The sequence below is a fragment of the Gymnoscopelus microlampas genome (assembly GCF_963454915.1).
Source record: "Gymnoscopelus microlampas genome assembly, chromosome: 22".
Taxonomy (NCBI): domain Eukaryota; kingdom Metazoa; phylum Chordata; class Actinopteri; order Myctophiformes; family Myctophidae; genus Gymnoscopelus; species Gymnoscopelus microlampas.
The window spans coordinates 39,265,580-39,280,190 of record NC_139959.1 but is presented as its reverse complement, the minus strand read 5'-3'; the positions used below and the strand labels follow the sequence as shown (position 1 = coordinate 39,280,190).

At 44.1% G+C, this 14,611-nt stretch overlaps 1 protein-coding gene across 1 annotated transcript in view; it reads left to right on the top strand.

Annotated features, from left to right (window-relative positions):
• The window catches only part of tnk2a (tyrosine kinase, non-receptor, 2a), a gene marked incomplete at its 5' end in the record, with an annotated part of 35,857 nt that overhangs the window by 16,627 nt on the left and 4,619 nt on the right, over positions 1-14,611 (top strand). Inside the window, 6 exons of the mRNA XM_084048199.1 lie at positions 4,471-4,562; positions 7,134-7,178; positions 9,145-9,386; positions 10,272-10,475; positions 11,163-11,412; positions 12,200-12,791. Coding sequence (XP_083904325.1) covers positions 4,471-4,562; positions 7,134-7,178; positions 9,145-9,386; positions 10,272-10,475; positions 11,163-11,412; positions 12,200-12,791 — 1,425 coding nt within the window. The remainder of the gene's footprint in view (positions 1-4,470; positions 4,563-7,133; positions 7,179-9,144; positions 9,387-10,271; positions 10,476-11,162; positions 11,413-12,199; positions 12,792-14,611) is intronic.

Below are 14,611 nucleotides of genomic sequence, written 5' to 3'. Positions count from 1 at the left end.
GTTAGCATGTTTGCTATGGGGCTACGCGGACCGCATAGACAGGTTAGCATGTTAGCTATGGGGCTACGCGGACCGCATACTGCACCCATAGACAGGTTAGCATGTTAGCTATGGGGCTACGCGGACCACATAGACAGGTTAGCATGTTAGCTATGGGGCTACGCAGACCGCATAGACCAGTGTTTCCCAACCGGCGTGCCACGGACCTTTATTGGTCCGTTGGACATCGCTAGGTGTGCCGTTTAAAATTTCGAATGAAAAAGAACAAAATCAAATCAACCCCCACCCCGGCTTGAGTCATTGGCTCATCGTCCATCGCGGACACACAGCCAATCGCCACCAAGTCCATTCATGTCCCTCGCCCATAGGAATGCAAATGTGTGGCTTTGTCTTCATGGGGCCGTCACCTATACTGGCCTGGCAGGTACTCAGGGGTGAAAGTGGGTCGGAACGGGCGGGACGGCGTTCAGGTCCGCCATACCGGGAAGAAGAGGGGAAAGCAATGCGGTCAAAAGCCCATAATATAACCCAACAATAAAACACATGCATTAACGTTAAATCTACATAAGTGTTAGTTTTCTTATGAAGTGCTTCTAAATCGCTCCAATGTGTTTGAGTGAACGTATTCCGTGCGGTGTTTAATCACTCAGTCAACGTCGCAAGCCACTGTGCCGTCAATTTTGTCTGTGGAATAACCGGTAGACTCGCCCCAAAACACGCTCACCCCCATTTCTTTCGCAGACCAGCGGTTCTTGTATTCTTGTATTTGTTTTACTGAGGATAAGGTATAAATACGTTTACGGTTAGGCATAGTTTTACCGGGGTTACCTTTAGGAATGGAATCCAGACACACCGTTTCCATTGGCTCGTCGTCCCACGACTGACAGAATGTTTGAGACAGGGATGTTTGCTAACCTACTATAGGTTAACATACTGCGAGGTTACGTGATATCAAGGCGATGAAGCGACATGAATCGTAATTATTATATTTATATTCATATTGTACAAACTGCAGACCGTCTGCCACTCTTAGTTCTTTTAGATCACCTTTTTGTTCTGTTTGCCGCTGCCTTTTACACGGTAAAATATAGGGCTTTTACACAGTTATTTCCCCTCTTTCTCTTCTGGTCGATTTTCCAATGAATGGATGAGGCATCTGCAAAAGTTTAGTCTGAACTAATTGCACTGCTTTTTAGTCTTGTTTATTTGCACACACGAAATTGTAGGATAATATTAAGTAGGTCTATGACACCCAACTTAATTAATAATATAATGTAATATGGAGTAGCCTACTATATATAAATGTTAGAGGTGACTGGTGAGTCATTATAACGCCTCATCTTTCTAATTCATTAACATGCTAAGGAGCCTCATCATGGTCTTGGGTCATCTTTCTGCTATTGCAGCCATTGTTATTTAAGTACATCAGATGACATGTGAATGCATATCATCATGTCTTAGGTCATCTTTCCAATTCATTAACATGCTAAGCTAAGCTGCAGCTATTGTTATTGAAGTTAATCATATGGATAGAGGCGAGTCACTATAAGTAACAAAAACAAAATCAAGACCTTGAAACTGCTTGAATTAAAGAGGCCCATTATCTCAGAGTTTGAACCTTGTGCTCTGAGCAAAACAAAGAAAAACACTTTATTGTTTTGATATTATTGTTCTGGTTCTAATCTCAGTATCACTGAGAATACATATGGTGTTGAGCAAGGGTGCTTTTCATGAAGAGTTACTGATTCATGCTGATGTGTAAACAAAGGAACTCCTTCACTAAAAGGCTGCTATGTTTTGTATTCATTGACATTTTATAAATAGGCTAAACGGATTTTATTTGTCAAACATTCTTTTTACAATTGTTTTAATTTATACTTGTGCCGGTCAATTATTAAGCAGGAAACAATGTTTTAAGTTGCAGATAATTGGGTGGAGAGGAGCTGCCTCAATAATGACAGAATAAGACATAATGACATCCTACAGTCTAATCCTATGTAGACTTGGACTCTATGTATTATACTATTTCTAGCAATTGATCATATTTCTGGCATGTTCACTATTCAGAGTAAATCAGAGAGAGAGCAGCTGGCATGGGGGTGAAGACATCACAACAGTTTTAATGTTCATTTAAATTGAGATATTCCTCTCAAGGGGCACGGCTGAGATATTTACGATGAGGCCGACAAAATGGCCAGAGTGGCGCCGTTTTACCCTGCGCCGACCTGTGGGTTCAGAAAGAATTTATTTTAGCGCAAGTGAATGGGTTTTTTGACAAACTTTAGACTAGATTTTCTTACTGTAATAAAAATGTTCATAAATTCTATATGCTTCCAGTCGCTAGTTTAAAGTCTCCTTTCAATCATCAGGATATGCGTTTTGCTAAATTATGGTTCTATTTATTATAAAATTGACGATAAAGTAGGCTATTCTCTAGGAGGGGCGGGATGATTTGATTGACACGCTACACAACCAATAGCATTCATTCCCCGCCCCCCCACTCTTGATTGACAAGTTACCCAACCAATAATGGTCTGAACTCATTCTGACGCGTATTGAAAGATGGCGGACCTACAGTCTTGCAGCAAAGGCTTCATTTTCGGTCTGTAGAAAGCAGCGGAGGGGGTTTGTCCATCTCATTTATACAGTCTATGATTCCTCTAAATCAGCGTTAAAACAGGCCACATCTCCTCCCTAAAGTGTCACTCCTAACTGTTCCTCAAACTTGGCAGCCCTGGGTCAGCAAAGCAAAGCAAAGCAAAGTTTGTTGTTTACCCAGGGTGTCGGACTAAGTACGAAACTTGTTTCCAGCCGGACCCTGCATGGAAGCCTTGCTCAAGGGCTATTCAGCGGTGATTCATGATCGATGTGATGAATTGGGGAATCGAACTAGGGACCTTCCGGTATCAAGGCCGCCCCTCTAACCACTAGGCCACCGCTGCCACTAGACAGCAGACATGACTATGAGGGGAAATAGTAGAAAGTCTAAACTGTGTTGCTATCCATCAGTTTCGAGGTGTTCTTACTCTCTTTGACCACTAGAGTGCAGCACTGCACCAGCTCTGGCTGTTGTTTATTTAAGCAGGGGTCTTCAACGTTTTTCAGGCCCTTAGCTGAGACAGAGATGAAGCAGGAACCCCTTAGCTGAGACAGAGATGAAGCAGGGACCCCTTAGCTGAGAGAGAGAGATGAAGCAGGGACCCCTTAGCTGAGAGATAGATGAAGCAGGGACCCCTTAGCTGAGAGAGAGATGGAGCAGGGACCCCTTAGCTGAGACAGAGATGAAGCAGGGACTCCTTAGCTGAGACAGAGATGAAGCAGGGACCCCTTAGCTGAGACAGAGATGAAGCAGGGACCCCTTAGCTGAGACAGAGATGAAGCAGGGACCCCTTAGCTGAGACAGAGATGAAGCAGGGACCCCTTAGCTGAGAGAGAGATGAAGCAGGGAATCCTTAGCTGAGAGAGAGATGAAGCAGGGACCCCTTAGCTGAGACAGAGATGAAGCAGGGACCCCTTAGCTGAGACAGAGATGAAGCAGGGACCCCTTAGCTGAGACAGAGATGAAGCAGGGACACCTTAGCTGAGAAAGAGATGAAGCAGGGACCCCCCACTACATACTGTATACAATTATGTTCCAGATTCAATTGTTTCATAGATTTCATAGATAGCTTCATAGACGTTTGACATACATTATCTTTTCTATTAATATGTTGGATTCACGTTAAAGTGTATTTCCAGACACTTTACCTTTTAAACCCTTTAGTGAACTTGACCGTTGGCTCTGTACTTTGTCTGCTCTTTTTCCCTCTACACCAACACTCCGAAAATAGCCAATCTACGGGCTCACAAGCTTGTAGATCGGCTATTTTCGGCTAATGTTCCCTCATCACAAAACAATTTGACCCCCTTTTTTTTGGTAACCGCCCCCTATAAGTGAGGTTTGGACACTGACCAATCCTGCACCGTGATTGGCCAATAGTCTACAACGCAGTCTACAACGCTAACCCTTCCACAGTCAATGCAAATCTATACTTTTGCAAAGTCAGCCAATCACATTACAGCTAGTGTCATCACCACTAGCTGTAATGTGATTGGCTGACTTTGCAAATTCAGGACTGTGATTGGCTAGCGAAACACATGACACATGTGCAGCCCTATGAATAGCAGTATGGACTTAAAAAAAAACACTGTTATGTTTTTTTTTAAGTGAGTCATGTTGTGATGACCACACACCGCCCACTTCACACTGGGTGTGATTTTTTTTAAACTCTAAGGACCCCCTGTTGAAGACCCCTGATTTGAGTATTACAAGATACTGTTATTGTAGAACTGTAGAATACATTCCTGGTCCTTCAACATACAAGTAAATAGTAGTGAGGACGAGAGTTGGTTCAGCTTTAATCCTTAATAGTAGTCTTCATAGAAAACACACGTATCACCATTAATATCCTTCCATCTCTTTCTCTCCAGTCTGTACCTTGGGAACCCCATGGACCCGCCTGACATTTTGGGGATGCACCCGTCCTCTGCCAGACCAACCAAACTCCCCAACCGCACTAAGAGTGAGTTTACACAGACCAACCAAACTCCCCAACCGCACTAAGAGTGAGTTTACACAGACCAACCAAACTCCCCAACCGCACTAAGAGTGAGTTTACACAGACCAACCAAACTCCCCAACTGCACTAAGAGTGAGTTTAACACCAGGGGTTCTCACAGTGGGTGCCCTGGGGTCCCGTGACGCCAGTCCAGGGGTGCTGCAGAATAACTTTAATATTTGAAATGTATCACTCCAGTTTAACCACTTTAGTCCCTCTGTACTTAGTAAAAACAGACTTGAGTTGCACTGTAATTGGTGCAGTATTTTTCAATCTACACTAAAGCTCATTGTGAGCTTGTAGATCTGCTATTTTCGGTGAATGCTCCCCCCAAAATAGGGATTCTGGGGTGTGTGGTTAAACGTCAAGTATAAAGTTATTCTCAATCCGTCCTATAATGGGAATAGATATTCTATGAAGATGTCCTTGTGACATACTGTGTATCTTAGGGGGAAAGATGTACACATTTATGTACCATAATATGACATAAATCTAAGGTCTTGTAAAGTAATAATGTAATTCAGAGGTGCCGTGGATGAAAGAGTTATATACAGGTATGAGCTGAGACAAAAATAAGATTGAGAAACACAGGTTCATTCTGACGACTAAACCTACGACGAGACATGTTTGTCGACTACCTTAAAACTAAATAAAAACTAAGCTATGATGACTAAAACTAGACTAAATATATTGACAATTTCGTCAACAAATAAAAACTAAACTAAACTGTTAGTGAGGGACTATAGAAAGAATAGATCCAGTACAACTAAAAGACAAGTCATTTTATGTTTGGTTACGCGTGGGTGTTGCACTCCTAAAATAGCTGATCTACAAGCTCACAACGCGTGTGAGCTTTTGTAGATCTGCTATTTTCGGCACACAGCTAAGTATAAACCAGGCATTGCGACTCATCACGGCCTGCCAACATGTATTTTACTCGACTAAATCAACTGTAGATTTAGTCAAATGTGATGTGGGTATGATTTATGATGCTGTCCTTCAGGAGCCACTATATTCAAATGTTCTAACTTTTTTATTTTTTAGAAAGATCTCACGGAACAGCTGATAGCTGATAGCTGAGGGAGGTGTGTGTGTGTGTGTGTGTGTGTGTGTGTGTGTGTGTGTGTGTGTGTGTGTGTGTGTGTGTGTGTGCGTGTGCGTGTGCGTGTGCGTTTGTGTGTGTGTATGTGTGGCTGTTACGCAAGGTTGGCACTTTATTCTGCAACGAAAAAGAAAAACCAAGGAGTCACGACACTCATAGGTGATTTTTATGGGTGGCATGGGGGGCACTTGCCACCCCTGGTGGCCCGACGTTTAAAAAAAAGAAAGAAATATATATATATATATATATATATATATATATATATATATATATTTTTTTTTTTTTTGCCAATATATGGCAAGTATATGCAGAATATATGCTGCATATATGCCATATTCAGGTTCATATATGTGCATATATGTGGATATATAGAAAATATTTGTCTCTTCTGTGTCCACATATATGCCACACATATGGATATGTAGGCTACATAATATGTATCTCTATACATACATTGTATAGAGACATATATGCAGGCGGACAATTTCGTATATGTCACATATATGATAAACATATATGTTGCATAATATAAAAACATATATGTTCATTTATTTTCTCTGCCCCCCCCTGGTGGCAGAGGCAAAAAAATCGACTATGACGACACTCATTCCATAAAAAAAATAAACTCTTTATTGCAGGGGTCTTCAACAGGGGGTCCGGGACCCCCTAGGGGGTCCTCAGAGTTACTACAGGGGGTCCCCCAAATCTTGTGTGATATGATTATTTGTTTTTACCTTAACCACTTGAACCCTAGCAACCCTTTTTCTGAGGAGAACTTTAGCCACAAATAGCAGATCTACAAGCTCACAACGCCTCGCGTTGCGAGGCGTTGTGAGCTTGTAGATCGGCTATTTTTATAGGTTATAGTTATAGGTGTAGAGGAAAAAAGAGCAGCAGAAGTTTATCTGAAACACAATTTTATGCAAGATAGAGGGGGTCCCTGCTTCATATCTCTCTCAGCTAGGGGGTCCTTGGCCTGAAAACGTTGAAGACCCCTGCTTTATTGAGTTACACAACCAGCCAGCTTTCATCATCATCAAGAGAGAAAAGGAGACAGAATATAGCCGTCTTCATCGTCTTCCCTTTTTCCTGTGAATTTCACTTCAACCTCTTTTCTTTAGAACTTCAACACTCAATACAGCAGTGGTTCTGTTTGAACTTTATTTTATTTTATTTTATTTTTATATTTTTTCTGAATCAGGGAAAGCGTTGCCGGATTTCGTGAGAGAAACAACCAGGTCTACAAAAACAAGCCCAAAAGAAGCAACTATCATTTTTAGCCACTTTAAACCAGTTTAACCTGTGTATGCACATCGGCTATTTGAAAATAGCCGATGTGTATACATACGCGACGCGCTGTGAGCTTTCTCTCTGTTATAAATCATTATAACAGAGAGAAATGAACTGAAACTGTCTGTCTCTCTGTCTCTCAGAGCAGCCGCCCCCCCGCCCGCCCCAGCCTGCTGTTCTGCTGAAGAGTGAGTCTGTCTGTCTGTCTGTCTGTCTGTCTGTCTGTCTGTCTGTCTGTCTGTCTGTCTGTCTGTCTGTGAGGAATAGTGTCACCACACACGCACGCACGCACGCACGCACGCACGCACGCACGCACGCACGCACACACACACACACACACACACACACACACACACACACACACACACACACATACACTATACATGATCGTTGTTGTCGGGCAGAAACCAACTATCTCCATTTTTAAATGTCCGTGTCTATTCTTCTTCTCTAGAAGTCAAAGCAGCATTCATGGGCTGGCAAAGAGCTCCCTCTAACGTAATCACTGAAAACACCGTGATGAGGTAGTCAATGTGTTAACCCCTGCACCACCCGAGCGCCCGCCGTCTTGCTATGTTTAACCGCTTAATCAAGTGTAGACGTTTATTTAAAAACAATGTTCAAAACGCCCAGCTCTCAAACCGAGCATTGCACAGTGGTTCAGTGAACTGTCTTTATGTCTACACCTCCGCTAATCTCTCAAGAACAGATTCTGCTCTGCGTTGGAATCTGTCGTGAAGGTTCGTCATAACGTGTACACACTGGCCTACAAGTGGGCGTGCCTTCAGATCAGGAAGCAGGCTGCGCTTTACCCAATCAAATGCAGTGGGCGGGATTCACGTGTCCGTCGATCCTTCCCCCCTCGAAACGAACCGAAACTCATTTAACAATAGCGTCCGCGGAGCGGACAAAACCACGGAAAGATATTTACATTTTAACTTGCTCTTTCATCATAGAAACAAGTGGGCTTATAACCAAAACGATCCATGTTCTCTGGGAGAAGTGGTGTTAACAGTGTTCCGTGTAGAAATATTGTTAGTGGGAATGAAAACATAGTCGCACCACCGGAAGTAGAGGGCTGAAGGCAGACAAAAACCCCGGTTTCGTGGCGCACAGGTATTTACGTCGTCATTGTCCCAGAGCTAACTGAGATAGGAACAAACAGCAGAGGTCGCTGTTTTTCCTTTTCAGTTGGTGAGGGGTTACCAGATTGCACCTCCGCAAAAACATTACATTTAGAGACAAACGAGTTATGTTTCAGAAAGTGTGGGGTTGTTTTATATAAAAAATAATAGTTTGTCACATCTAATGGAAGAACCTGGTGAGGAGTAGCGCCGATGGTGTTGTTGTTGTTGTTTTGTTTTTGTATTGTAATGTTGTATGTTGTATGGAGAAAAATAAGAAATCAATGAATATATTATTGAAAAAAAAAACAAAGAAAAAAAACACCCAACTCTAGGTCACATGTGCATTAAAGCCATACATTCAATCTGGGAACGCATACTGTGTCATTTTAGATGTTTAGCTATAACCATTATTTCATACTTTGGGCTATTCAAAAATAGCAGATCTACGAGCTTGGGGGGATCTGCTATTTATTTTTGAAAAATCTTGAACATTCAAAAATATAAATTCAAAGATTTGCCAAAGTGTTGTGCAAATCTTTGAATTTATATGTTTTAACACGAACATTTTTAACCCATTAAGACCTGGAACCCATCTGTGTCACTTTAGATTTCTTTGGCTATTCAAAAATAGCAGATACACAAGCTCATAGCACGGCACCGAGTGCCGCGCTATGAGCTTGTAGATCTGCTATTTTTTTTTTTTTTTTTTTTAAAGAACTGTTAAGATTTAGAAAACATTTTTAAGAATCACCTCAGGTCTGAAATCTTTGCTTCTGGGGGATTCTACAAATGTCTTCTGAATCCTAACTAAATCCTAATAGTATTTTTCAATAGCCAAATAAATCTAAAAATGACACACAGATGAGTTCCTGGTCTGAATGGATTAATGTGCGTGTGGACTCATTATGCCTGTGTGTGTGTGTGTGTGTGTGTGTGTGTGTGTGTGTGTGTGTGTGTGTGTGTGTGTGTGTGTGTGTGTGTGTGTGTGTGTGCGTGTGTGCGTGCGTGCGTGTGTACGTGCGTACAGAGCCGTTCTACGACTCTGTGTTGGACGACTACGACGACGAGGACGACGTGGGCGGCGTCAGCGCGTCGTCGGGGCTCAAGAGGCTGGGCGTGTCCCTGGGCCTGAAGCTCCGCCCCTGGGGGGAGGGGCCGGGCGGCGTGCGGGCCGCCAGGAGCGAAGTGTCTCTGATCGACTTCACGGACGACAGCTTCAGCAGCGCCACCCCCTCCCCCTCCCCCCTCACCAACCAGGACACTCTGCAGGTAAGGCACTTTTCCCATCAGTGGTGGAAAAAGCACTCACATTTTTTACTTAAAGGTTTCATGACGTTCAGTTTTACCACACATTAAAAGTCTTTGTCATGGTCCTTCAAACGTGTATAGAAAGTTTTAACCAAAAAATCCACTCCAGTGATCCATGGCAGGTGCTTTTCTCTCACATTTCTAAAGCCTTTTCAACTGCAATGAAAGAAGAAATCTTTGCCTGCGGGTGTTGCTGGTGAGGGATTTTGCCTGTCAATCATCGCCTCTGCTCCCCCCCCCCAAAGGAAAGGATAGGGGAGGGGAGGGGCGAGGAGGAGAGTGGGCGGGATTAATCGACAGTGACCTCACTGTCGAAGGGCCAAGCTCAGATTACTTTTCAGCCTAATTATTCAGAAAACCCCAGACCACAGAAAATCCACTCAATGTTCAAAGTTTGGGTGTAATTGAGGTCATAAAACCCCCCAAAAAACATAAAAAATAAAAAAAAGTGAAAATGAATGTCATAGAACCTTTAAAAGCATCAATACTGCAATTTACTCTGTTTCAAGTAGACGTCCGGAATTCAAAATTTGAATTAAATATATATATTCAAAAGATATATGTATTCAAAGATTTTCAAAAAATGTCATGATTTAAAAATAAAATTGCAGATCTACACTAAAATGACGCTTCACCGCCGCGTTTCACCGTTTCAGCGCTCCTTCAGCAGCAGCTGCTTTCTGCTGCTTACTGTGCTTTTAGGCGATAGTTCTGTCTGCTTATACTTTCTCCATGCTGTTTGGTGCCCCCCCCAGGTTGGTGCCCTGTGCTTCAGCACCTAAAGCCCTTCCGTTAAGCTGGCACTGACGATACCTCTCTCTCTCTCTCTCTCTCTCCCTCTCTCAGGACACTCCCTCCATCCTGGACTGGCCCCTCCCACTGCCAGCTTACGACGAGGTTGCCAGGGACACAGAGGACCAATCGGAGGACCAGGAGGTGCGGTCCATCTACGGGGGATTGACCAATGAGGGCTCGGCCACGCCCAGCATCACGGTGGAGGGGCGGAGCGAGTCCCAGTCAGCTGACCTCTTCCAGGAGCTGCAGAGAGAAGTAAAAGAAACCATGTCGTTTTTTTCTGTTATCTTTAGGGCTCTCCATTTAACCTTAAAGACGGGGTGCCGTGATTTTCAGTGATTCCCCCCCCCCTAAAACATAATCATCAGGTATTATGGTTATACTAGGAGGAAGATTTTTTTCAAAAAAGTGTACAGAAAGTGTTAAAATTATGTTTTTATGTGGACACGCCTCCAGTTCATTAAGTATACCTGGTTCTCACCTTAGCACCACCCACCTGTCCTAGTCCCTCCTCCTCCTCATGCCCACACCTGTTGTGTTATGATAATGAGGGGGAGGGCATGTTTTGACTATGTCACTAAAGCGCTGTTTTTCTATTGGCACGTTTGACCCTCAAGGTTTCAGCCTCCAGGAAGAAACTCAAAATAGTCAGAGAAGACATAAAACACCGTAAAAACACCACCAGGGGGCTTAATAAAGTCCTATCAACTTCATAGACACGTGAAAAACAGAAAAAGTGCAAAACCATGGCACCACCTCTTTAACCCTCCAAGACTCCAAGAAGGTTTCATGAAGTGCTGGAAAAGACCACAGAAAATCCACTGAATGGTCAAAGTTCACTGTTTTTGGGTGTAATTGAGGTCAGAAAACCTAAAAAACTCTCTCTCTCTCTCTCTCTCTCTCTCTCTCTCTCTCTCCCTCTCTCTCTCTCTCTCTCTCCAGGTAATGGTGAAGCTCCAGGTCCCCATGAGCGTGGGCCGCTCCCTGCCCTCCTCGCCCCTCCCCCTGGTGCCCGTGGGGGGCCCCCACAGGCAGATCTACCTGCCCACCCCGTCCGAGAGGGGCGGCCCGGTGCCCGTGCTCCCGCCCCGCACCCCCGTGCCCCCCCTGAGGCCCTCCAAGCATGTGGGCGTCGCCCCGCCACCGTCGTCATCGAGGCGTGGCAACCCACGCTCCAGCTCCATCTCCCTAGGTTACCATCAGCTGTTTGTTTATTTATGTATACGTTTATTTTACAGCGCATATTAAATTAAGACCTGAGGACGCATCTCTGTGTCATTTTTTGATTTGAGCTAAAAAAAAAGCATTATTTTACACTTTGGGCTATTCAAAAATAGCAGATCTACAAGCTCGTAGCGCGGCACCGAGTGCCGCGCTACGAGCTTGTAGATCTGCTTTTTTTGAAAAATCGTGAAAATGTGTGCAAATCTTTGAATATATATATATTTTTTTTTAAGCGAACATTTTTAACTCAAATCTTTGCTTCTGGGGGTCCCTGGAAAAAAAAAATTGAGATGGGGGTCCGCAGTCAAATATATAATTTTGGGGGTCCTTGACAGTTTGAAAACCACTGATATTATAGCAAAACATACGTTCTTTCTTTTTGTAGAAGAAAAGATTTGTGTAAAACATGTTTGCTTTAAAAATTGCTTTAACATTTTTGTAAAAAAAACAACATGATTTTTCAAAAAAAATAGAGGATATACAAGCTCGTAGTGCCGCGCTATGAGCTTGTATATCTGCTATTTTTGAATAGCCCAAAGAAATCTTAAAATGACACAGATGCGTCTTAGGTCTTAAAGGGTAAATGAACATTGTAAATACACCAGATTTAGCAACAATGCTAATTTCCATCCGTAGTTCCCATACAGAAAACAAGCAACATCACAAAAGGTTTAACAACAGAAGAGAAAAACAACAGTACATTTTATGTTACATTTAATGGAAAATAAAGTTTTCTTTATCTTTCTCCTTATAAGGCGAGGAGCAGCGGGAGGCGGAGTCATACTATCAGCGACGCCCCCCTCAGATCCCGCCCAGGGACCACGCCTTCTCCCAGCCCAGCTCCCGCTCCTCCTCCCCGCTTAATCCGCTGCTCTCCTCGGCCCCGGTCCTCCTCCCGCGCTCCTCCTCCCCCCTCCCCCTGCCCCTCCCCCTGCCCCTCCCCCCGCCTCCCCTTGCCGTCTCCCCGCGGCGGGCGGCGGCCATCGCTGCGGCGGCGGCTGCCGCGGCGGCAGCTGCAGCGAAGGCCTCCTCTTCCTCCTCCTCCTCCTCTTCCTCTGGGCTGTATGGGGGCGTGGGCTCCCTGGGCCACCTCCTCTCCTCCTCCCCTATGCCGCCGCCCACCTCCTTCAGCTCTGCCTCCTTCCAGCCCTCCTCCTCCTCCAGGCTCCTCCCCACAGCCTCTTCTTCTTCTTCTTCTTCTTCTTCCACCCTGCTGGAGCCCACTCTGACGTCGTTCGCTGAGGGACGGGTGGGCGTGTCTTCTTCTTCCTCGTTGGTGGACGGCCCCTCCTCCTCCCAGGGCTCCGCCCCCGCCCCGCTCCCTGAGCGCCCCGCCTACCTGGAGAGGTGAAAACTCTTATCACGTCTTACTGTTTTATGTTCTTTTGTAAATTGAAGGAGAATTCCGGACAAGCCTTTTTCTTACCTTCATACAGTGCTGGAAGGTAACTAAGTTCATTTACAGGGTAAGTGATTTGCGTTGGTTAAAATAATTGTTAAATAGCTCTATATTCTGATAGTACTCATTGCTATAGAGTGTTTGTTCAGTATTAGGAGTCTCCTAGTCTCTCCACCTCTTTATTAAACAGAAAATGCATTTTCGTTTCAGTTTCAGTTTCATTTCCAATTTTATCCAACCAGGACAGAGAACTCAATCAGGATACAGATTAAACAAGTGAAATTGGAAGTGATGACACTAAGAAATGAGCAGACAAAATTGGAACTGGAACACTATACAAATTAAGCTTAAAAATTGGTACTTTCTCCTGATTGGCTGAGATTTTGACACCTACCGAAAAATGTATTTTCTGTTTATTAAAGAGCTGGAGAGACGGGGAGACATCTGTTACTGAAAAAACACTCTATAGCGATGATTACTATCAGAATATAGTATTTTAACCTTTTAACAAAATACTTTTTGTTTTAACCAAAAAATATCACTTACCCTACCTTTAAGTACTGTACTAAAGTACAATTTTGAGGTATTTGTACTTTACTTTACCTCACCACAGTGTTTTTGTCTCAAATCTGTGGTGGACTCGGGATGGAGTTATGAACATGTTCTAATGTTCCACTCGTTCTAGGATATAATAACCATCATATAAAGGTAAGAAAAAGGCTAGTCCGGAATTCTCCTTTAAACGCCCTACTTGATCATACCACAGTGTCACACTAAAGCATCAAAAGTAGCAGATCTACAAGCTTGTACCTAAATCTGACATAATTACATGCAGACCAATCTGGGAACCCATCGCCAAATAAAAAGGAAAAACAGCGCCTTCTGGTGTTTTCTACTCTTTCACTTTGCTCTGGGGGGAGATAAATGGAGCACCCGTGCGCAAGGAAACCGGGGTTTTTGGTCTGCCTTCAGCGCTCCACTTCCGGGTGGTGCGACTATGTTTTCATTCCAACTAACAACATTTCTACACGGAACACTAATACCACTTCTCCCAGAGAACATGGATGGTTTTGGTTATAAGCCCACTTGTTTCTATGACGAAAGAGTAAGTTAAAATGTGAATACCTTTCCGTGGTTTTGTCTGCTCTAAGGACGCTATTGTTAAATGAGTTTCGGTTCGTTTTCAGTGGGAAGGGAGCGCACAGACAGTAAATCCCGCCCACTACATTTGATTGGGTAAAGCGCGACCTGCTTCCTGATCTGAAGGCACGCCCACCTGTAAGGTAACACGCACACGTTCTGAACGGGGCTCTCGACAGATTCAGTAGCGCAGCTCTGAATCTGTTCTTGAGAGATTACATGCAGACAGCTGGAGGCCACTCCCCGAGTTGGTGTCAGCTATAGCTGTAGCCCACATCACCCTCACATCACCCTCACATCGCCTCGCCTCGCATCAGAGGCCATCCTAGGCCAGAGCGGTCAAAGCCTCTGGTCTCTGGAATTGAGTTGTGGTGAACACGTCTGTCTCTCTCTCTCTCTCTCTCTCTCTCTCTCTCTCTCTCTCTCTCTCTCTCTCTCTCTCTCTCTCTCTCTCTCTGTGATTAAGACACAGTGGTGAAAGCAGCCTTTGATGTGAGGAAATGTGCAGAGAGCAGTTGGAATGCTCTGCAGAGGCAGGGATACTGTCACACTTCATTTGTTCACACCCGTTCCGAGCCTTTACTTATCAGTGAAGAGAAGAGCCTGGTCACGACCTGAAGCAGAGAGT